This window comes from Cetorhinus maximus, chromosome 2, assembly GCF_964194155.1.
Source record: "Cetorhinus maximus chromosome 2, sCetMax3.hap1.1, whole genome shotgun sequence".
Taxonomy (NCBI): Eukaryota; Metazoa; Chordata; class Chondrichthyes; order Lamniformes; family Cetorhinidae; genus Cetorhinus; species Cetorhinus maximus.
In genome coordinates this window covers 29,069,252-29,094,095 of record NC_135880.1, presented here as the reverse complement: position 1 = coordinate 29,094,095, position 24,844 = coordinate 29,069,252, and the positions used below count along the sequence as shown (strand labels likewise).

Here is a 24,844-nt window from a genome sequence, read left to right as displayed (position 1 = left end):
AAAAGCTTTTTTCCCCCCAACGCAGCATGTGATAATGACCTTCAACTTGATGCCTACAATGATGTGGTGGAAGCAGAGATGTTTAATGATCTCAAAGGAAATTGGATGGGCACTCGAGGAAAATATTGCCTACAAATTCACTGTGACAGCCTTCGAAAAAGGATGAAACATTCCTTCCAGCATGGATTTCTAAAGGCGAAATAATGTTTAACTAACTTGCTGGAGCTTTTGAAGTAACAGAAAAGGTCGATGAGGATAATGCTGTTGATGTGATGTACATGGACTTTGAAAAGGCATTTGACATAGTACCACATAGCCAACTTGAGAAAAGTTATTGTTTATGGAATAAAAGGGACAGTAGAAACGTGGTTACAAAATTGGCTGAAAAATAGGAAGCAGAGAGTAAAGATCAATGGATATTTTTCAGGTTGGAGGAAGGTTTGCAGTGGAGTTCCCAGGGGTCGGTATTGGGACCCTTGCTGTTTCTGATAATACATTATTGATCTAGATCTTGGGGTGCAGGGGGCAATTTGAAAGTCTGCGGATGACACAAAGCTTGGGAGTGTTGTGAACTGCGAGGAGGATGGTGTGGAACTTCAAGAGGACATAGACAAGTTGGTGGAGTGGGCAGATAGGTGGCAAGATGAAGTTCAATGCAGAGAAGTGTGAGGTGTTGCATTTTGGTAGGAAGGACATGGGCAGACAATATAAAATAAGGGGTGAAATTTTGAAGGGGGTGCAGGAGCAAAAAGACAGATGAATATGTGCATAGATCATTGAAGGTGGCAGGACAGGTGGTCAGAGCAGTTAATAAAGCACATAGTATCCTGGGCTTTACTAATAGAGGCATAGTGTACAAGAGCAAGGAGATTATGCTGAATTTATATAAGACACTCATTAGACCTCAGCTGGAATATTGTGTACCGTTCTGGGCACTATATTATAGGAAGGATGTGAACACATTAGCGAGAACGCAGGAGAGGTTTACAAGAATGGTTCCAGGCATGAGAAACTTCAGCTATGAGAGTAGACAGGAAAGGTTGGGACTGTTCTCCTTGGAGAGAAGGCGGTTGAGAGAAGATTTGACAGATGTTCGAAATCATGACGGGGCTGGACAGAGCAGATAGGGAGAAGCTGTTCCCACTTGTAAAAGGATCAAGAACGAGAGGACACAGATTTAAACTGATTTGCAAAAGAAGCAAGTGTGACATGAGAAAACAATTTCACATGAGTGGTTCGGGTCCGGAATGCACTGCCTGGAAATATGGTGGAGGCAGGTTCAATCGAGGCATTCAAGAGGACATTAGATCATTATTTGAATAGAACCAATGTGCAAGGGTATGGGGAAAAGGCAGGGCAATGGCACTAGGTCAGGATGCTTATTTGGAGTGCCTGTGCAGACATGATGGACCAAATGGCCTCCTTCTGTGCCATTAAGATTCGGTGATTCCAGTGCTCAAACCAGAACTGATTTTCTCTATAATGAGTAAAAGTCTCATTAACATTTCTATGTCAGCCAATCCTCACTGTGTAGGAGTGAACCTTTCCAACAGAAATTAGGACTATTTTTCTAACTGTCCACATGCACTCTAAATAAAGAAAGTGAAATACACTTAAATCCAGTTGATCTTATCACTTGGTTCCATTAAAAATCTATACTAATGGAGGACAAGGGAGGAAGATGAAAAAAATTAAGAAACACTCTAATGTAGTTTCGTGCCAAAGAAAATAAGTTTAAAACATGCATGCTGATGTAAGCATGAATCTTACACTTTATTTCATTCCAGAGGTATTCAGGATAAGAGTCGTGTTAGCTCATGTCACTCTTTGAGCAAATTCTTCAGATCAACTCTGGGGATGCAACTGCAGATTAGCACTACTGCTCTTTGCTTCTGACATTGAACAGCATCTGTTATTAGCATCAAAACTGTGAATAATGGACTTTCACTGGAGTAACTGCATTATAGAAATTAATCCTTTTCTGTACTCACATGGTGCTTGCCTGTATTGTCACATTGTCCCAGAATACTTCATTGTCAGGCATCTTTGGTCGTCGTTTAAAGGATCGAGTGGCCTGCAGGGCCTCCTGGCAAGATGCAGCGTCTCCTCCTCCACCCCTCCAGTTAAGTATCACACACCTGCCACTATCACTACCGAGGACCAGGTCTACAGAAGTTATCTAATAGCACAGACAGAAGAAATAGCACCAAATTTTAATAGGAGAACTTTGGAGAATAGGAGAGCAAACATTGCCTTTTTGAAGATTTTTGGAATGTTTCTCATCATAAGTCAATACAATCTCAATTTTAAAAGCCAAAACTACAACCCCATGAAGTCTCATGGCATCATGTCAAACATGGGCAAGGAAGCTACTTGCTGATTACCACGTACCGCTCCCCCTCAGCTGATAAATCAGTACTACTCCTTGTTGAGTACCACTTGGAGGAAGCACTAAGGATGGCATGGGCGCAGAATGTTCTCTGGGTGTGGGACTTCAATGTCCATCACCAAGAGTGGCTCAGTAGCACCACTGCTGACCGAGATGCCCAAGTCCAAAAGGACATAATTGCTAGAATGGCTCTGTGGCAGGTGGGGAGGGAACCAGCAAGAGGGAAAATCATACTTGACCTCATCCTCACCATCTTGCCTGCCACAGATGCAACTGTCCATGACAGTATTGGTAGGAGTGACCACCACATAGTCCTTGTGGAGACAAGTTCTGTCGTCACATGGAGGATGCCCTCCACCGTGCTAAATAGGCAACCGTGGGGCATTAGCAGCAGCAGAATTGTACTCAACCACAATCTGTAACCTCACTCTACCATTACCAGCAACCAAGGGATTTTTTTTTTTATTCATTGGATGTGGGTATCATTGGCTAGGCCAGCATTCATTGCCCATCCCTAATTGGCCTTGTTCAGAGGGCATTTAAGAGTCAGCCACATTGCTGTTGGTCTGGAGTCACATGTAGGCCAGGCCAGGTAAGGACGGCAGATTTCCTTCCCTAAAAGGGCATTAGTGAACCAGATGGGGTTTTACAACAATAGTCATCAGACTATTAATTCCAGATTTTTTATGGAATTAAAATTTCATCACCTAACATGGTGGGATTTGAACCCGAGTCCCCAGAGAATTACCTTGGATCTCTGGAATACTAGCTCAGTGACAATACCACTACGCCACAGCCTCCTCTCAATGGTTCAATGAAGAGTGTGGGAGGGCATGCCAGGAGCAGCACCAGGCATACCTAAAAATGAAGTGTCAACCTAGTGAAGCTACATAACAGAACCACTTGCCTGCCAAACAGCATAAGCAGCAAGTGATAGACAGGGATAAGCGATTCCATATCCAACGGATCAAATCCAAGTTCTGCAGTCCTGTCACATCCAATCGTGAATGGTGGTCGGCGATTAAACAACACACTGCAGGTGGCGGCTCCACAAATATTCCCATCCTCAATGATGGGGGAGCCCAGCACATCAGCACAAAAGATAAGGCTGAGGCATTTGCAGGAATCTTCTGCCAGAAGTGCCGAGTAGATGATCCATCTCGTCCTCCTCTGGAAGTCCCTAGCATTACAGACGTCAGTTTTCAGCCAACTCGATTCACTCCACATGATATCAAGAAACGGCAGAATGCACTGGATACTGCAAAGGCTATGGGCCCTGATAATATTGTAACAATAGTACTGAAGACAGTGCTCCAGAGCTTGCTGAGTCCCTAGCCAAGCTGTTCCAGTACAGCTACAACACTGGCATCTACCTGGCAATGTGGAAAGTTGCCCAGGTATGTTCTGTACACAAAAAGCAGGACAAAGCCAACTCGGCCAATTACTGCCACATCAGTCTACTCTCCATCATCAGTAAAGTGATGGAAAGGATCATCAACAGTGCTATCAAGTGGTACTTGCTTAGCAATAACCTGCTCACTGATGCCCAGTTTGGGTTCCGCTCAGTTCCTGACCTCCTTGCAGCCTTGGTTCAAACATGGACAAAAGAGCTGAACTCCAGTGGGGAGGTGAGTGCAACAGCCCTTGACATCAGGGCAGCATTTGGCCGAGTGCGGCATCAAGGAGCCATGGAAAACTGGAGTCAATGGGAATCAGGGAAAAAATTCCGCGCTGGTTGGAGTCGTAGCAAAGGAAGATGGCTGTGGCTGTCAGAGGTCAAGCATCTCAGTTCCTCAGGGTAGTGTCCTAGGTCGTACCATCTTCGGCTGCTTCATCAATGACATTATTTCCATCATAAAGGTCAGAAGGGAGGAATGTTCGCTATGATTACACAGTGTTCAGCACCATTCACGACTCCTCAAACACTGAAACAGTCCATGTCCAAATGCAGCAAGACCTGGACAATATCCAGGCTTGGGCTGACAAGTGGCAAGGAACATTTGTGCCACACAGGTGCCAGGCAATGACCATCTCAAACAAGAGAGAATCCAACCATCACCCCTTGACATTCAATGGCATTACCATCACTGAACCCCCCACTATCAACATCCTGGGGGTTACCAATGACCAGAAACTGAACTGGACTAGCCATATAAATACTGTGGCTACAAGAGTAGGTCACAGGCTAAGAATCCTGTGATGAGTAATTCACCTCCTGGCTCCTCAAAGCCTGTCCACCATCTACAAGGCACAAGTCAGGAATGTAATGGAATACCCTCCACTAGCCTGGATGAGTGCTGCTCAACAGCAGTCAAGAGCTTGATACCATCCAGGACAAAGTAGCCCACTTGATTGGCACTGTATCCACAAACATTCACTCTCTCTACCACCAATGCACAGTGACAGCAGTGTGTACCATCTACAAGGTGCACTGCAGAAACTCACCAAGGCTCCTTAGGCAGCACCTTCCAAACCCATGATCGCTACCATCTAGAAGGGCAAGGACAGCAGGCACATGGGAACACCACCACCTGGATGTTCCCCTCCAAACCACACACCATCCTGACTTGGAAATATATTGTTGTTCCTTTACTGTTGCTGGATCAAAATCCTAAAACTCCCTCCCTAACAGCACTGTGGGTATACCTACACCACATGGACCACAGCGGTTCAAGGCAGCAGCTCACTGCCATCTTCTCAAGGGCACTTGGGGATGGGCAATAAATGCTGGCCTAGCCAACAAAACCCACATCCCAGGAATGAATTTTAAAAAAGACCAATTGCTATCAAAATATACAGGGTTTTTACAGCCTGTGATTTTTTTCAATACATAAGACACAAAAAAAATGAAAGCTTCACTATAAATGCAAGAAAACTTATTGCAACATAATAGTATAACTCTACTAGTATACAGTCCTTTTTAATTACATTACTCTTTTTCAGGAACCAGAGATATTTTAAACAGGCAAATAAAGGCTATATAAAAATTTACCTCCACTTTCTTTCCAACATCTTCAGTCCTGGCAACAAACTTGAACACATACTTCCTGGTTTTGCCAGGGACTAAGCACATGGTCCCCTGTGATGAAGCTTCTAAGATGTCAGACATTTGGTAGGTTTCTTCTACTACACAGTGCTGGTTATACTCCTTAAGAAAAAAATAAGTTAATTACAAAACATAGAGATTGCAATTAGGTCTGCTCTGATGATTAGGAGTGTCTCTACCAAGAACACAGAGAAATATCTACTAGAAAGTGATTAGAATGTGGACCTCAAGGATCAGTTGAGGTGCATATAAAGGATATCTAGATTAACACAAGGGAGAAGGGAATAGAAGGATTATATGGACAGGGTTGAAAGGAGGTTCATGAACACTTGCGTGGAGCAGCTGGGCCAAACGGCCTGTTTCTGGGCAGTAAATTCTATTCTATGTGGAATTTTTTTTGCCCAATATAGAATCACAATCTTTACAATGCAGAAGGTGGCCATTCGGCTCATTGAGTCTGCACTGGCTCTCTGAAAGAGCATTCAACCTGGTCCCACTCCCTTGACTTATCCCCGTAACTGTGCACATTCTCTTTTCAGATAGGAATCCAATTGATGTTTAAATACCTCGATCGAACCTGCCTCCACCACCCTCTCAGGAAATTCGTTCCAGACTCCAACCACTATCTTGATGAAAAGATTTTTCTTCACATCACTTTTACCAATTATTTTGAATCTATGCCCTCTAGTTCTGATGTTCTCTTGAGTGGGAACAGTTTCTCACTATTTACCCTGTCCATACCCCTCAGGATCTTGAATACCTCTATCAGCCTTCTTTTCTCCAAGGAAAACAGTCCCAACCTCTCAAATCTAGCATAGCTACAGTTCTTCTTCCCTGGAATCAGTCTTATGAACCTCCTCTGTAATCTCTCCAATGTCTTCACATCCTTCCTCAAGTATGGCACCCAGAACTGGACGCAGGACTCCATATGAGGCCTAACTAGTGTCTTATACAAGTTCAACGTGACTTCCTTACTCTTGTACTCAATGCCTCTATTAATAAAGCCTAAGATACTGTATGCTTTACTAACTGCTCTCTCAACATACCCTGCCATCCACAATGACTTGTGTACATATGTACCAAGGTCCCACAATTCCTACACACCTTTTATAATGCACATAAAGGGATACATTCCACCAAACTAAGTTCAGAGAGCAGGTAAGTAGTGGAAATATAAAATAAAACCAGAAGTATGAATGTCAGTCAACATTTGTAATGAAGAAACAAGACAGGTTAATATTTTGGGTGCATATCCTCTCAGTGTAGTTCCAGCAATTTCAGTTTCTATTTCAGAGGCCTTGGGCACAAACCGTCAGAGCCAAAGCTTAGAAGCACCACTCCACACACCAACCCCACACCCTTACAAAGGCAAGCAGGGGTATTTAGAAGATTACCCAGGTAAAACAACACAGCTTACCAATAGAACTCCCTGCTTTTGACCAGTTGGGACCATCCTATTCATTGAGGTATTGGCTTGCAGGGTTATCTGAAGCAGAGTGGGAGGAATCCTGGAGCATTACACTATCCCTCCAGATAGCAGCTACAAGCAGTTGAGGTCCTGAGTCAAAGTTTCATCAGCTATACTTTGAAACCATATTCTGGAGGGGAGATGTCCAGAGGACTCAGCAGGTCTAGTACTTTACGCCACAAGGCAATTTCATTTAAGCCTAGATTTTTTTGCAGTAATGTGAAGTAGTCAAGATTTGTCTAATTTTTCTCTTCCTGTCACAAGGATAGGAAAACAATCTACAGAACCATTAGCACTATCCTGATGAAGGTCAGCTATACATCCTAACGTCACACCACATTTAACCATTAACTTGCAGCGCAGACTGTAAATTTACAATTTTCTGATTCGGAAGCAAGTGTGCTACTACTGACCCAAGCAAACACTGGGGTGAAAATCTCGTCTTTACAGGCAGATAAGCCTTACCTCAGGATGGATCTATAGTTCTCTCACCTGGTTGTTAAAACAGACACAGAGCTTTGTAAATCTGAACGGGTGAGGGCAGTCAGCTCGGAGGTACACATGGAGTTGCACGGGGACATCAACATGGAAACTTGGAGCCAGGAAGCGGGCTTTACATTCAACTACATAAAACAAAAATAGATATAAGAAGGGAAGAAACAAGCAGCAACTTTGCTCAGTGAGCAAGCACAAATTTGAGAAGGGTTTCATGCTTGACAATCAATGGGCCTGAACTACCACAGATTGGCAATCAAAGTCAGATTGCCACTCTGCCCCTAGTTTCCTACCTCGAAATCCAGGCAATCCTCGCTCACCTGAGTTTCCAATTCAGGCCGGGTGAGAACTGATAGGGCAGCATTCTCCTGAGGCCTTAGTCAAGGGAAAGTCGTAGGCATGGAAACCATGCTCCTTTTTTACGGCACTAGCTGCCGTAAAGCAGTTAAGCTTAAAAGTACAGCCGCTTTCAAGTCAGGGAGAAGGTAGGTTTATAAGGAGTGGGAATTATTGTGGAGGGTGTCAGGTGTTCAGAGAAGGTCCCTGCTTTTGGTGGCTGGGGGGGTGGGTGCGGGGAGTCCCATCGGAGGTCAGTACTATAGTTACCCAGCAGTTACAAGTGGTTTTAATTCTTTTAACTATCCCTGGATAATTATTACTGTCAAACAGTCAGAACCATCCAAAGTTTTCAATTTATACCATACTTTCGGATGGTACCGATTGCAGGGCAGTTGCCCAATGAAAGTTTGAACTTCCTGGGCAATTCTTACCTGGGACTTCCAGGGTGTGGGGTGGGGGCCCCGCAGCTCATTTTTGGGGTACCCCACAGTTAAAACTTCCAGAAGCTTGGAAGCTATGAGCCAGTGGGATGTTCGTTAAATTATAACAAAAAAAGTGCACAATGTGACAACCCTTCATTTTTAATTGAAAAGCTAAACTTGAAGTATTATAATCTTGCTGCATTTATGATCCCAGCTGCTGTTAATGTCGGGCAAGTCAGATTCCAGAGTGAAACCTGGCTTGATAGATCCTAACCTTTTTTTTTAAGAAACAGTGGAGGAAAGTTACTGAACAAATTCAAAGGTGTCACTAAGGTACTAATGAACTTTTAATACAAAGAATAAAATATTAAAACAAATGAACTATATTACACCAGACAAAAAAGTTGTAAAGATCTCAATACAAACACAATATTACAATTCAAATTCCCATTATTCCTTTACTCCAGCAATACCTTTACAGACACACAAACTAGTGAAGAGTTACTAGCTTGACAAGGGCTTCTCGCTTGGGACTGGCACAGTTGAAAACTGTTTGCTTCTAGTGAATTCCTGAACATTCACTTGATGCTCGTCACCCAACTCACGTCTCTCAGACACCCAAAACTGCACTCTAAACTCACTGTTCCTTCAACTGCAGGGCAAACAAATGAGTTCCCTAAACTCAGTCTTCCAGTAGCACCTCTGCTAAACTTATCACTTTACTGAGTCCTATAACTGATTATTTAGGTAATTACTGTCCCTCTGCTGTTGCAGTTTTCTTCTGGGAACTTAAAATCCCTATCTTCTCTCTCTGACTCACACCGAACTCCACTCTTCTTCTGCGACTCTATAGACTCTGGAACAGTTCCTACAGATTGGAGGGTAGCTAATGTAACCCCACTATTTAAAAAGGGAGGTAGAGAGAAAACAGGGAATTATAGACCAGTCAGCCTGATGTCGGTTGTGGGGAAAATTCTAAAGTCCATTATAAAAGATTTAATAGCTGAGCACTTGGAAAACAGTGGCAGAATCTAACAGTCAGCATGGATTTACGAAAGGGAAATCATGCTTGACAAATCTCCTGGAATTTTGAGAATGTAACTAGTAGAGTTGATGAGGGGGAGCCAGTGAATGTCATTTATTTGGCCTTTCAGAAGGCTTTCGACAAAGTCCCACATAAGAGATTAGCTTGTAAAATTAAAGAGCATGGGATTGGGGGTAGTGTATTGAGATGGATAGAAAACTGGTTGGCAGACAGGAAACAAAGAGTAGGAATAAACGGGTCTTTTTCCGAATGGCAGGTAGTGACTAGTGGGGTACCGCAGGGATCGGTGCTGGGACCCCAGCTATTCACAATATATATTAATGATTTAGATGAGGGAGCTAAACATAATATCTCCAAATTTGCAGATGACACAAAGCTGGGTTAGAGGGTGAGCTGTGAGGAGGATGCAGAGATGTTTCAGTGTGATTTGGACAAGCGGAATGAGTGGGAAAATGCATGGCAGATGCAGTATAATGTGGATAAATGTGAGGTTATCCACTTTGGTAGCAAAAACAGGAAGGCAGATTATCTAAATGGCTATAAATTGAGAGGGGGGAATGTGCAACGAGGCCTGGGTGTCCTCGTACACCAGTCGCTGAAGGTAAGCATGCAGGTGCAGCAGGCGGTAAAGGAGGCAAATGGTATGTTGGCCTTCATAGCGAGAGGATTCGAGTACAGGAGCAGGGATGTCTTGCTGCAATTATACAGGGCCTTGGTGAGACCACACCTGGAATATTGTGTGCAGCTTTGGTCTCCTTACCTGAGGAAGGATATTCCTGCTATAGAGGGAGTGCAGCGAAGGTTTACCAGACTGATTCCTAGGATGGCGAGACTGACATACGAGGAGAGATTGAGTCGGTTAGGATTACATTCGCTGGAATTCAGAAGAATGAGGTGGGGGGGGATCTCATAGAAACCTATAAAATTCTAACAGGACTAGACAGAGCAGACGCAGGGAGGATGTTCCCGATGGTAGGGGAGTCCAGAACCAGGGGTCACAGTCTGAGGATACGGGGTAGACCATTTAGGACTGCGCTGAGGAGAAATTTCTTCACCCAGAGAGTGGTGAGCCTGTGGAATTCACTACCACAGAAAGCAGTTGAGGCTGAAACATTGTATGTTTTCAAGAAGGAGTTAGATATAGCTCTTGGGGTGAAAGGGATCAAAGGATATGGAGAGAAAGCGGGAGCAGGCTATGGAGTTGGATGATCAGCCATGATCATAATGAATGGCGGAGCAGGCTTGAAGGGCCGAATAGCCTACTCCTGCTCCTATTTTCTATATTTCTATTTCATTAAAAAAATTAAACTTACCAAATGGCACATAATCTTGCATCTCGATAGTAAATATGTTACTTCCAGCTAATGAAATACGATCTGCCCACACCTTTTGAGCAGCTTTGATGGCCTTGGAGTCACAATCAGGTTCTGGTGCAGGGCTCTCATTCTATACACATATATATGAAAGAGTGAAAGTAGGGGTAATGTAATTTATTTTTTCTTCCCTTTAAAAGATTTTTAAAACTGTTATGACAAATACTAACCATCAACACTTTTATCAAATTCTTTTCTATACGAGATTTCTGCTCATCACTCAGTGTGGAAGCTGTCACTTTAGTAAAGGAATGGTCTCAGAACAGTATCAACTGTTATACAAACTTGGCAGCATTTTTCAAGCAAGGAAAGAACAGTAATTTCATGATATGGGCAAAGTTAGCTAAACTTAGCTAGGGCAACCACTGGGGCCTTACAATTGGCCGCAACATCATTTGTTCACTCTAAACGACAAAAAATGAACAAAATAAAAAAGGTAGAATTCGACAAGCTCCGCTGGCGGTTTGCAGGCCGGGGGCAGGGGGGAGGTAAATGAGGCCCATCAAATTCTACAGGTGGCCTTAGCCGCCTTCCTACCCGCCCCAAATTGAGGCCAATTAATGGCCACTTAAGGGCTGCTTCCCACCCAGCCTCGCCTCCCAACCCCATCACGATGCACCCCCAGCAAGTACATGCATCGTGGCTCTGGGACTGAAGCGCGAGACCGCTTGTGGTCCCAGCCAGTAGCCACCGCTCCCACAACGTGCTTGGCCGGCAGCTCTCTGACACGGCGCTTCCTCCTGAGCGAGGGGCAGACATCTCACCTTCAGCCAATTAATGCTCCTCGGAGCATTGAACAGCTGAAAGACAGCCAGCATCAGCAGGGATGCATTCTTTGCCTACCCTTCGAATGGAGGGACAGTAAACCCTGCCATCGGTTCAAATCTGACCAAGGTTGTGTTTCAGCTTGCTATCCAGCGACCTCTGCTGTAAAGTCTGCATATCTACAAGTATTCAACAATTTTTAAAAATCTTTTCATGGGATGTGAGCATCACCGGCAAAGTCAATTCCTGATTGCCTTTGAGAAGGTGGTGGTGAACCGCCTTCTTGAACAGCTGCGGTCCATGAACTGCAGGCAGGAACATAGGAGCAGGGTTAGGCCATTCGGCCCCTCAAGCCTGTCCCGCCATACAACTACATCATGGCTGATCTACTACCTCAACGCCATTATCCCCATTTACCTTGAAATTTACACGAACCTGGAAGGGGCATTCTTTGGGTTGAGTGGCTTGTTAGGCCATTTCAGAGGGCAGTTAAGAGTCATAAGAGAATAGCAGTGGGATTGGCGCATTTCTCTTTATGATCTAATATCCTGTCTTGGTTCACTTAGGTGAGATACCAAAGGGCTTCCAATATCAGTGGAACTGGATCCCAGCAAGTCAAAGTTCAGGAATTATCTAGAACTAGGGGGCACAGCTTCAGGATAAGAAGTCTCAAAACAGAGAGAAGCAATTTCTTCTGAGGGGCATTAATCTTTGGAATTCTCTTCCCCAAAAAGCAGTGCAGGCAGAGCCATTGAATATATTCAAAGCTGAGTTAGACAGGTTTTTAATCTACAAGCGAGTCAAGGGCGAGGGGGGACAGGCAGGAAATTGTAGTTGAGGCCACGATCAGATCAGCCATGATCTTATTGAATGGCAGAGCAGGTTCGAGGGGCCAAATGGCTTTCTCCTGTCCCTATTATGTTCAGGAGAAAACTGAAGTGAAAAAAAAGAGCAAAAGGTTCAAATGTGCATGCAGTGTATTATTACTTGAATAAATTAACATTTACCATTCAGCTCAATATTTAAAGGAAAAAGCAAATTGTTTAACAGATACAAATACAGCCAGTGGTAACACGCTTCCCACACTGACTGAACAGAGCAAGTCAATTCTAGTCTAGATAATGAATAAGATCCAGGCCACAAAAAACATAAGTTAAGTAAGGCAAAGCCTTATTCACATGAGTCAGGGTCAACATTAGATGGAAAAGATTGCCAGCTGGGTACTCGCTGATCTGGAGAAGATCCAGAAGTTTTGAAGACAGCTACAATTTGATTTATATTGAGCCAAGCAACAAAAAATGTCTCAAAGCAGCTCCGGTGTCATGCTGTGGTGGGAAATGAGTGCGGAAGGTGATCAAAGGCATAGAGAAAAAGATTTTAAAAGGAGGAAGCAAGGTGAAATGATGAGAGGAAATGATCCATCATGTGGTAACAAAATAATTGGACATACTATCACTCAAGGTAGAGTGGGATTGGCCATGAACAGTGTTGCAGATCTGTATCTCATTGTCAAGCACTACACAAAGCAGTAGTATATCTACCTGACTGCACTGAAGGAAGCAAAAGGAGTGGTGTTCACATCAGGCTATTCTTTCTAGCAGGGCAGAGCTGCACTGACAGAAGTTGTGGAGATCACCACAATAGCCACAGGTCTATGCTCTCACCTGCACCTCTGGTTGCATAACTCAGGATATATTAGAGAAATTAAAAAGAACAAGGAAAAAAAAGTTTGAACTCTGCTCTCACTATCCACACAAGGAATAGGAATAGACCACATGGCCTCTCGAGTCTGCTCCACCATTTAATACGATTCATGGCTGATTTTGGGTTTCAATTCCACTTGCCTGCCCTCTCCCCAAATCACTCAATTCCCTGAGGCACCAAAAATTAAAAAGACAACACTTACAACCCAACCAAATTGTTATCAAGAGATGTCCAATATAGGAATATCCAGTAACATAAAAATATTGGGAACAGTAGCTTTGGAGAAGCAAGGATACACCTCCCAAGTAGCTCCAGGGAGTAGGTGATGTAATCTTTGATTTGACCCATCAGGTAAGCGCATTTGAGTGCAGTGGTCAGAATAAAGGTAAGCAGCTTCCACCAGCGTTCACTGCGGTAATCACACATCACATAATCCAGCAACCTATAAGGGGGGAAAAATATTCAACAGTAAGTTGGGAGGAAAAGTAAAGAGGAAAATAAGACTGGTAAAGAAAGAGGAGAATAGGACAGCAGTTAACATAAAACAGAAGCCAAAAATCAAAGGCATAGAGAAAAAGATAGATTCCAACAGGAGGAAGGGGAAATGATGAGAGGAAATGATCCATCACATGGTAACAAAATAATTGGACACTCCACCACTCAAGGTAGAGTGGGATCAGCCATGAACAGAGTTGCAGACCTGTGTCCCATTGTCAAACACTACACAAAGCAGATGTATGTCTACTTGACTGCAATGAAGGAAGCAAAAAGAGGTCCAAAAGGGACAAAGGGGATAATATATCATTAGAGACACAGGGCAAGGCCAGGATACTTAATGAGTACTTTGTATTGTTCTTCACTAAAGAAGTGACATCCTTATTCAAGGAAGGGTACAAGAACATAACTACAGGCCAGTCAGTTTAACATGAGTGCTGGGTAGGTTTTTAGAAACAATAATCAGGAGAAAAGAAAAAAAAAATCAGACATTGGGGAAGCTCGAGGTAATTAAGGAGCATCAGGGTGGATTTGTAAAAGGCAAATTATGCTCAAATAATCTATTTGAATTTTTTTGATTAAATAACAGAGAAGGCTGATGAAGGGAATATAATGGATGTTGTCTATATGGAGTTAAAAAAAAAATTTGACAAAGTACCCCATATAAGGCTGGTTAACAAAATTGAGGTTTATGGGGTAGGAGGGTCAGTGCCAGCTTGGATGAAAAATTTCTTAAGAATGGAAAACAGCAAGTTAAATGATTATTTTTCAGGCTGAAGGAAGGTAGAAAATAGTGTCCTCCGATGTTTGTGCTTGGACCACTGCTTTATATATTATACATACTTGGATACTGAAAGAGTAAAATTTCAAAATTTGCCAATGATAACCCGACTTGGAGATGTGACAAACAAGTGTGAGACGATGCATTTTGGCAGAAGGGAGTGGGAGAAGCAATATAGACAATCATACAGCTTTAGAATGTGCAGGGACAGAGGGAACTGGGGGTTCATATGCATGGCTCTTTGAAGGTGACAGGACACACAGAGTAATTAGAAAAGCATAGGGGATCTTGGACTTCATAAATGGAAGTATTGAGTACAAAAACAAGCAAGTTATGTTGAACCTGTATAAAGCACTGGTTAGGCCAAGCTAGAGCATTACATCCAGTTCTGGTTCCCACTATTTATATATATATATATATATATATATATATAGGTTGTGAAGGACCTTCAGTGGATGCAGTGGAGATTTACCAGAATGATTTCTGGGATGAGATTTTAGCTACAAGGCTAGGTTGGAAAAGCTGAGGTTATTCTCCTTGGAGCAAAGGAGATTGAAGGAACATAGAATGTAAGAAATAGGAGCAATTGTAGGCCCTTGAGCCTGTTTCACCATTCAATAAGATCATGGCTGACTTAATTGTGGCCTTAACTCCACTTTCGGGCCTTCCCCCATAATTCTTGATTCCCTGTAGATCAAAATCTGTCTAATGCAGCCTTGAGCATATTCAATGACCCAGTGTCCACTACTCTCTGGGGTAGAGAGTTCCAAAGATTAACCACCCCCCGAGTCATCAATCTGAGTCTTAAAAGGGGATCCCTTATTTTCAAACTGTGCCCCCTAGTTCTAGATTCCCCCATGTCGGGAAACGCCCCCTCAGCAACTTGCGTGTTTCAACAAGATCACCTCTCGTTCTTGTAAATTCTAATGAGTACAGGCCCAACCTGCTCAATCTTCCCTCATAGGATAATCCTTTCTTCCCAGAAACAGCCTAGTGAATCTTCTCTGAATTGTTTCCAATGTCAGTATATCCCTCATTGAGTAAAGACACCAAAACTGTATGCAGTACTCTAGGTGCAGTCTTACCAATGCCCTGTAGTTATAGCAAGCCTCCCCTATTTTTATACTCCATTTGATAGAGGTGCAGCAGATTATGATAACTTTAGATTGATAGACAAACAAAATATTTCCCCAACAGCTGATCGTGCAAGGACTAGGGAGCAATGAATTTTAAGATTTTATGCAAGAGATGCAGGGCAGATGTGAGGAACACTTAAAAAAAATACACACTAAGTGGTAATATCCTGGAACTCGCTGAGGGTGGCAGAAACAGAGACCAATGTTTTCAAAAGGAAACAGTGTGGATACTTAATGAAGTAAAGTTGCAGGGCTATGGGCATAGAGTGGGGGAATTAGACTGACTGAATTGCTCTACAGGGAGCCGGTATGGATTCAATGGACGGAAAAGCCGGTGTGTGGTAATGATTCTATGACTCCACATGGAAATATTGCAATTTTGCAGTGGGGACACTTTCTCGTATAATTCCTTTTGGTGTTTCAATCCAGCACCACTGCTTTATTTTAGTACCTATGTAATATTTCACCTGTTTTACTAATACCAAAATTAAATTCAGGAATAATAGTAGCTGACATTCTATGGAATGCAAATTTAAACAGGATGCATAGTATTTTGTGTTACATACTGCATAAGAAAGAACCTCTTGGTGCTGACACTACATTAAACCAGCAGCAAGGCAGCCCATTCACCCATCTACTGGTACAGCACTTCAGTATAATTATCATAGATAGATACATGGAGTATCTCATTTGATTTTTCTGTTCAAAATTAGCTACCAGATGAAGCACTTTGAGAGATCCTTAAAATATAAGACAGTAGGTGAAAAAATTTGCATGCATAGTGCTGCTTCCAGCAACACTACGCAAACTCATCTCCATTTCACCAGAGCAGGCAGTGACATGAGCTTTTACCTGTGTGACGCACGTGATATTCTTCAATGGTACTAATGAAGCACGTCGTGCTGGCAACACAGGTAAAGCCCAAAGCACTGCCTGCCCTCATGGAAGCGATGCGCTAAATGTGGTGCTAAGGCCAACAAATCTCTCCTATGTTTAAATATAATTTCTTTGAATTACAGTTGTTGATACAACTGGATTTTAAAAAATGAAACCAAGTAAACAAAACTGGAGCGTTACCAATTGCCTCAATTAACACCATTAGCATGTCCAATTTGGCAAAAAAATATTTATGTTAAATGTTTTTGTAAATGCCTTCTGAACATTTTCGATTTAAACATATTTTTATAAACACTTACAGGTTGAAAGTTCTTACTGCATTTATACATTTGAACATACAGCAAATCAGGTGTTTTTCTTTACATATATCTCAGTTAAAAAAAAAACCCAAAATTTTAATTCAGAACAATGTCTGTTAAGAGACAAGCGAGAAAAGGAAACAAGGCAACCCCATGCAGTTTCCATTGGAATGGACTGAAGAACTTCCAGAATTTGAGCTTTAATAATTCACTCAGATAATCCAGATAGAGGTGTTAGAAATAAACAAATCATATCCATATAGTGAGAGATGTTTTCCGATATTAGACTGACTGGAGATAAAACAGTCTTTATATTGGATTATGCTCTATGTCAGAATTTTGGAAATAATTACACCGAAATATGTTTCATACCACACCAGCACTGAAAGTACAAAGGCATACACGAAAATACAGCAGTACAGTGATGCAAATATAGTTGTGGAAACTTGAAATACATTAAAATGTGGCCACGCCTGTCTTTTAAGTTCATTTTACATAACAGATAACTGAAGGTACTCACTTCAACGCTTTGCTGTAGTCTTTGGCATAATAATACTCCTCACCCATTTGAACCACTGTCAACACAGAACAGAATAGTGACATACAAATGGTTTTCACAGACAAGTAACCCACTCAAAAACATATTCAAAAAGGCCAGCATGAGCCAGCTCTGGTTCCAAAATTATTTGGTGTGCACTACTCACTCAAATGGCTCTTCATTCGAGGACACTTGTATTTCTTGAATTGTGCCACTGCATTACTCAGGAGGGTAATTATCAATTCCTGACAATTAATAATACTCGCAATCAGGTATTGTTCCTGCACATCAAAATAGTTTAAATCTGGTGTCTAAATCATTGTGTATTCATTGTAGATTACATTGAGGGAAAGTATACTTACAGAGTGGTCAACATCTCTTTCTTTGAGCTGAAGGGCCAGGATGCCAACTTTCTCTTTCTCAGGATCTGGTGGTTCAATACCTGAATAAGACAGTTTGTAATCCATTAAATGTGAACAATCAACGGCATTGGAAAGAAATAGAGTGGGGGGAACCTACTGGGTGGTCATACTATCACAGTGGGACAATTTCACCATTAGTAAAAGCTGGGCTTCAGTTACACTGCAGCCCATTCAAATTCAATGACAACCACTGTTGCCGTGGGGATGGAATGCATTCATTTTTAGGAACTCGGGGCGATTTCTCATTTCCATTGTTATCACCTTAAAAGTTCTAAAAACAAGATGCACTCAACATATCATCATTATCTTTTAAAGGGGTAAACAAATTTAAAATTGTACATATTTAACTTTACATCCATCATGTGCTTTCAATAATACACAACCCTTTGGGCATTTTGAACTTGTGTAAGTCACTAGTTTGACCTCAGCTTGAGTATTGTGTTCAGTTCTGGCTGCCACACTTTAGGAAGGATATGAAGGCATTGGAGAGAGTGCAGAAAAGATTCACAATAATGGTTCCTGAGAAGACGAACTTCAGTTACAAAGATAGACTGGAGAAGGGGGAGGTGGTGGCATAGTGGTATTGTCACTGAACAAGTATTTCAGAGACCCAGGGTTCGAATCGCACCATGGCAGATGGTGAAATTTGAATTCAATAAAAAGCTGGAATTAAAAGTCTGATAATGACCATGAAACCATTGCCAAAACGCCATTAAAAAACTTCCTTTAGAACAGATAGGGAGAAACAGTTCTCACTCGGAAAAGGGTCGAAAACGAGAAGGCACAGATTTAAAGTAATTAGTATAACAAGCAATAGTAGTTAGGGTCTGGAATGCACTGCCTGAGACTGTGGTGTGTTGAAGCATTTGAAAGGGAATTAAATGTTATTTGAAAAGGAAAAATATGCAGGGTTATGGAGAGAATGGAACTAGGCAAGTTGCTCATTGAGAGTCGACGAAGACATGATGGGCCAAATGGCTTCTTTTTGCATCGTAATAATTCTGTGATTCACTTAAAAAACAAATAAAGCTACTGGTTCTGTTTGAAGGTTGTTAATGTTTCATACTTTTGATCTTTGCTTAATATCCTAGGACTACTATAAATGATGATCTCTTTTAGACAGCAGTTCTGATCATGAGTCCCAGCCTAGTGTGCCTGTATTTTAGATTCATGCCTCCAATGCATTTCCAGAATTTACAGTTTTCTTCTCATCTCTTTCATCCTTTCCATAGAGGATGCATAAGTTTCCTTATCTGAGATTCTAGTCAAACTATTTAATGTTTGTTGCATGATCCATGTTACACGACTAAACAGACCTGGGTGTACAAAATTCCCTGCTTTTTGCAGTTATCTTTCTATTCAATTTCCCCATGACAACCAAAAATAATTAAGCAAAACTACAGACTCACGCCATTCAAATCAAATATAAACAAGTGTAGACCTTCAATAGAACTGTTCAATCCAACTGATTGTTTTCCACAAAAGAAAACAAGCATGTCCCAAGTACAAAGGAAATGTCTTTGGTAATGAGAGCTTTGTCTAATGTCTTCTCTTGTTATGGTCTCCTGAAGGTTCATGCAGAGCAAGGTTCTGTGGCCACCAGCCATCAGCTCCTCCAAGAGCCTTCAGGTGAGTCGTTAGTGAGTGAATTTTGACAGACTGTTCAAGCAACATCATTAAAAGCACAACTGGATCCTCTACATAGGGTGTTAGGCATTCACTAGTGGTCACTGGACAATGATTAGGAGTTGAAACCTCCTAAGAATAGAAAGATAACCGCAAAAAGCAGGGAATTTTATACCACTCAGGCCTGTTTAGCGTTGTAACAGATCATGCAATGCAACTATAATGATGTTGGCCTATTATAGCATTCAATTTGGTTCTTCAAACATATTTATTCTGCTGTCCCTCCCCATACCAATCTTGCATTATCACCAGTTTCTGCTTTCTGTTGCCAGTTTTCAGGCTGGTAACATGGCTTATGAATTCCACAATTCTCGAAAAGGCCCACAGCAAAGCTTTGTCAAAATGCTTTGTTCAAAATACACATGAAATATATCCACTGAATAGCCTCACCCACTGATTTGTCACTCATAGAACTCCAGCAGACTTGGAGATACATATTTTATTCATAAAAAGTTGTTGCTAACTCCTTAGGCAGAATTTTCCGAGCCCACTGGCGGCAGGTGAGATAGGCATGCACAAAAAATATGGCGCGACCTGCTTCACGACAGTGTGAAGGCAGGTCACAATCGGCCGCTCAGCCAGCCAATGGCAGGCCATGTTTCCCACCAGCAGTCAGCGGGGAGCTAATTGTAATACATCAGCATATAATTAAAAGGGTATCCCACCAGGCTTTTGGAACCCAGCCGTATTGGCAGGAGAGCACGCTGTGTTTCATGACAGCATGCAGGCGGTGTGCACTTGGTGGGCTTCACTTTGGGGAGCTGAGGTAAGTGAGTAGCAACATTCTCCACAGCTTGCCTGTTGTTTACAGGCCTCAGGGGTGGGAGCGGAAATTTTTTTTTAAAACTTGCATCTACTCCCGAAATTCCTGTAAGTCCTTTTTTGTATTCATCCATGGGATGTGAGCATTGCTGGCTAGGCCAGCATTTATTGCCCATCCCTAATTACCCTTGTTTAGAGGGCATTTAGGAGTCAACCATATTTACATGGGTCTGGAGTACCAGGTAAGGACGGCAGATTTCCTTCCCTAAAAGGACATCAGTGAACCAGATGGGTTTTTATGACAATCGGCGATGGTTTCATGGTCATCATCAGACTTCTAATTCCCGGTTTTTATTGAATTCAAATTCCACCATCTGCCATGGTGGGATTCGAACCCAGGTCCCCAGAGCATTACCCTGGGTCTCTGGATTACCAGTCCAGTGACAATACCACTATACCATCACCTCCTCTGCACTTCAAAAGTACCTAATTGGCTGAAAAGTGCTTTGAGATGTCTGTTGGATGTGATGTGATGGCCCGTGTGCTTTTGGGGAGAAAACCCTATATTTCACGTGGGGTAATGGCCCCTCAATATGGTGTTCGTTGACCTGACCAAAGTTTTTGACACAGTCAACCAGAAAGGCCCTGTGCAAATATGGCTGCACTGAAAAGATGATCAGTGTCATTCGCTCGTTTTACTACGGCATGATGATCAGCATGATGCAAAGTGGTATGTCATTGGATGCCTTTCCTGTTTTCAACGCCCACTAAGCAAGCATTGTTTCCGGTTCTGTTTGCCATATACTTCTCAGCCATGCTCCAGTATGTACTCAAAGACCTTGACACAGGGGTACACATTAAATTCAGGACAGATGGCAACCTCTTAGGTTACTGAACAGCTACTGAATGAGTGCTTGTTCACAGACAACTGAGCTCTCATAACACAAACTCAAGTACATTCAGTTGCTTACTGATCATTTTGCCCTAGCCTCAGAACACTTTGGCCGGACATTAATTCTGAAGACGACCAAGATCTTTAATCAACCCACCCCTGGCCACATACTCCAAGACCCTACAGTCACTATCAACAACACACTCCTCCATTCTGTACAGACGTTTTGCTAACTTAGGAGTATCGTCTCCAATAACACTTCGTTGGATGACGAAAGCAACCATCACCTGGCAAAAGCAAGTTCAGCGTTTTGCAGGCTCACTACAAACTTTGTAAAGAGCATGGAGCTTGTCTCAGAACAAAGATTAAAGTCTACCAGGCAGTGGTTCTTACAGTGGTTCATTATGGGTGCGAGACTTGGACAACCTACCAGCTCACATAAAGCAACTAGAAGCATTTCATCTTCACTGTCTGAGATCTATTTGCAACGTCAGGTGGCAAGACAAAATCCCAATAACACAGATGTCCATCCATCCCTCCAACACTGACTTCATGTGCAGTATTTGCAATTGGTTATACAAATCGAGACAGGGCCTAGTGTCACACGAGATGATATTAGCCTAGAGTATAGTTTGCTGAACATTCATCTGTCGAAGCAATGGGAGAATCCATCTGGTCCCTTCAAGAATTAGGTTTCTCTAGGATCTGATTTCTGGTAAAAAAGCAGCTGTGTTTCAGTAAATGATTATGTAACCAAGTTGCCTGGGAGGTAACCATTAAAAAAGAGTCCATTAGTTAATTATAGGGCAAGTAGTCCCTGTAGGTGGTTCTGTGTTTGAACAGCTTAGTTTTAAGTTTCAGAATAAGCAGGTGGCAGAAAGCATCTCTCTCAAAGGAGTTTAGTTGACATTTTGTGTGTTGGTTAAAGGAGTTTAAAACTCTTGTTAACTGAAGAGCTTCTAACAGAGATAATAAAAACAGAAAATGCTGGGAAAACTCAGATCTGACAGCATCTTTGGAGGGGGAAACAGAGTTAACTTTTGGAGTCTGTATGACCCTTCTTCAGAACTGAGTTTTTCCAGCATTTTCTGTTTTTATTTCATATTTCCAGCATCTGCAATATTTTGCTTTTACTCCAAACAGCGAGTTAGACTTCAAGCATAGCCAAGCTGAGGACAGTGAGAGAGTTTTAGACCCAAACTCCAGAGTTAAAAAAAGAGTATTAGAACTAGGACAGTTCTGACCCACGGTGGTTACACTTAAGACGCCTGAGTTGAACGGAGAGTTTGCAAACATAAGGAGGTTGGAAAAGACTTGAAGTAACACCTTCGCCAGGTGTAAACAAAGGATCCAAGAAATCTCAACCCTTACATGAATCTTCGAAGCAGTGCTCAGACCAAGTGGCTAATCTTCCAATTTTTGATAAGTATTTGACTTGAGTTTGTTGGGGTGTAAGTACAATGGGGGTAGAAGGAAATGTGATTTAATAATTTGGCTTAGATTACAAGTAACCGAGTTCATTGTACTTTTAATATCTTTAAAGTATCTGGTTGTTTAAGATATGTATTAGTATTCATGTTCTTTGATTTTTGTGTTAAAATCTTTTTGATATATACCAAAAACCTTGTGGCTTCCTTCTTTTAGTAAATAACTGGGCTTTCAGATTCAACAAAAACATGAAAGGCTTTTTTTGAGCTATGATATAGCTTAGAGGTTTGACTCGTTAACAAAGCAACTTTTGACATCTGATAAAATCTAAACAATGAGCAACACTAACACAGGTCTTGGCCAGCAGTGGCACATAATTAAATACACAATAACTAATGGTGTCAGAACACTTCGAGCATGTTGGGACAGTCTCACAAGCCAAACAAACACATTAAACTTGCCTCATCTCTGACCAGAACATACATTTAAAACTAGGGCAATTAAGAGCAATGACAGGAATTCATGTTTTGACCACAAGATTTTTTTAAAAATCTTTCCTAGATCACAGTTTGCACACATCAAAGCTTTTTACTTCATTAAATTATTTTGAAGGTAATTCTTGCCTTACTTTGATGACTTTGCCTCCAAGGTCTTTGCCCAAAAAAGTCCAACACTCCAGCAGGCGTCTCCAACGGGTCAGGACTAGGATAGGTGGTAGAGGACTACAAAGAATAAACATAATACGACAGAATAAATACATAAGAAACTATCCATTCAAATATTTCAAGTGACAAAATGTGAAACGGTCAAACAAGAGAATTCCATTTGACTCCCTCAATCTTAAATGCTTTACATTCAGTTAAGCTGCTGGCAGCCTACAAAATATCATGGACTCTCAACATAAACATGCAATATAAATTGAATAATTTATGGACATTGGACTGAAGTACTCCAATTCACGTGTAGTTATCAATATGCATCTCAGTTACGCACCCAAATGGGACCCTACTTAGGAACTAGGATATGCTTTACATTAGCTAATAAGCAAAGCAACAGAGGTGCATCCATGTGCATATAGAGTGGAGCCTTGATAATCCACCAAGAGGTAAGTCACCAGCAGATAACTGAAAGTACCCAAACTGTATGAACAATTGCTGCTGGATTCCGAATATCCTGTCTCTATCCCCCTGTTGGTCTCTCCAATCAGCAAACTCCTTGGTTGCCCAGCTCTTCCCAGCAAAATCAAATGGAGCTGGAACTGCTGAATGAACAATTAATCTTCCAGATCCAAGACCTTGGAACTCAGTTGGACAAAAATGTTCCTTTAACTGCCAACCATATCCTTTCCTTATTCCTCAGCCCCAATGACTTATTTGGCAGCCTCCTCAGTGGAATGGATTTTAAATTTAATAGGTAACATAAGAAATAGGAGGAGTAGGCCATTCGGCCCCTCAGGCCTGCCCCGCCATTCAATAAGATCATGGCTGATCTGCCCCAGGCCTCAGCTCCTCTTTCATGCCAGCTCCTCATAGCCCTCAACTCCCCAATTTTTAAAAATCTATCTACCCCCTCTTTAAATACTTTCAGTGATCTAGCCTCCACAACTCTCCTGGGTAGAGAATCCCAGAATCATTACCCTCCGAGAAGAAATTCCTTCGCATCTCACTTTTAATTGAGTGTCCCCTTATTCTGTAACCATGTACCCAGTTCGAGATTCCCCCACCAGTAGAAACATCTTCTCAACATCCACCCAACCTGTCAAGCCCCCTCAGAATCTTGTAGTTTCAATAAGATCACCCTTCATTCTTCTAAACTCTAACGAATAAAGGCCTAACCTAATTAGCCATTCTTGAGAAGTCAACCACTTTATCCCAGGAATCAGCCTAGTGAATCTCTTTTGAACTGCCTCCACTGCCAGTATATCCTCTCTTAAATACAGGGGCCAAAACTGTACATATTCATGTTAAACAAGGCAAATGGAATAAGTTTGAATCGGAAAGTGCTCTGCTTCTGCAGGTGTTCATTTAGATGGCCACATCGGTAGCTCTTTGAGATCAGTGCTCTACAAGTTGCAAGAGCATGGCGAAGGTGAGTGAAGAAAGTAACACTCTGGCCGCCCTAACTTGCACAGGTCTACCATTAGTCACAAAATGATTGCAAATAATCAAGAACATGGATAGCAGGAGCGCAAGAAAATTAATGTGTCACTATACAGCTATTGCAATTTACAAAATATTTAGGATACGAACAAATGCTATGGGCAGAATTTTGCTGGTGAGCAGGGGGCGGGGCCCGCTCACCGACGCGTAAAATGACGTGGGATGATGTGGGGCGGAACCGCCGACGCCATCCTGCCCCATTTAAATTTTTAGGAAGGCGGGGGCGCAGCAAAAATCAGCTGCGGGCCCGCCGACCTGTCAATGGCCACTTGAGACCATTGACAGGATCATGTAACCAATTAA

General features: G+C 42.2%; 1 protein-coding gene across 2 annotated transcripts in view; it reads right to left on the bottom strand.

Annotated features, from left to right (window-relative positions):
* The window catches only part of trappc11 (trafficking protein particle complex subunit 11), a 79,151-nt gene that overhangs the window by 25,009 nt on the left and 29,298 nt on the right, over window positions 1–24,844 (bottom strand). For both annotated transcript variants that reach the window (XM_078561864.1, XM_078561871.1), the window contains exons 11-20: window positions 23,011–23,104; window positions 17,555–17,634; window positions 17,359–17,437; window positions 17,175–17,229; window positions 13,343–13,488; window positions 10,748–10,809; window positions 10,518–10,650; window positions 7,396–7,526; window positions 5,382–5,537; window positions 1,992–2,179 (exon numbers count right to left, since the gene is read on the bottom strand). In XM_078561864.1, the coding sequence (XP_078417990.1) occupies window positions 1,992–2,179; window positions 5,382–5,537; window positions 7,396–7,526; window positions 10,518–10,650; window positions 10,748–10,809; window positions 13,343–13,488; window positions 17,175–17,229; window positions 17,359–17,437; window positions 17,555–17,634; window positions 23,011–23,104 (1,124 nt within the window). The remainder of the gene's footprint in view (window positions 1–1,991; window positions 2,180–5,381; window positions 5,538–7,395; window positions 7,527–10,517; window positions 10,651–10,747; window positions 10,810–13,342; window positions 13,489–17,174; window positions 17,230–17,358; window positions 17,438–17,554; window positions 17,635–23,010; window positions 23,105–24,844) is intronic.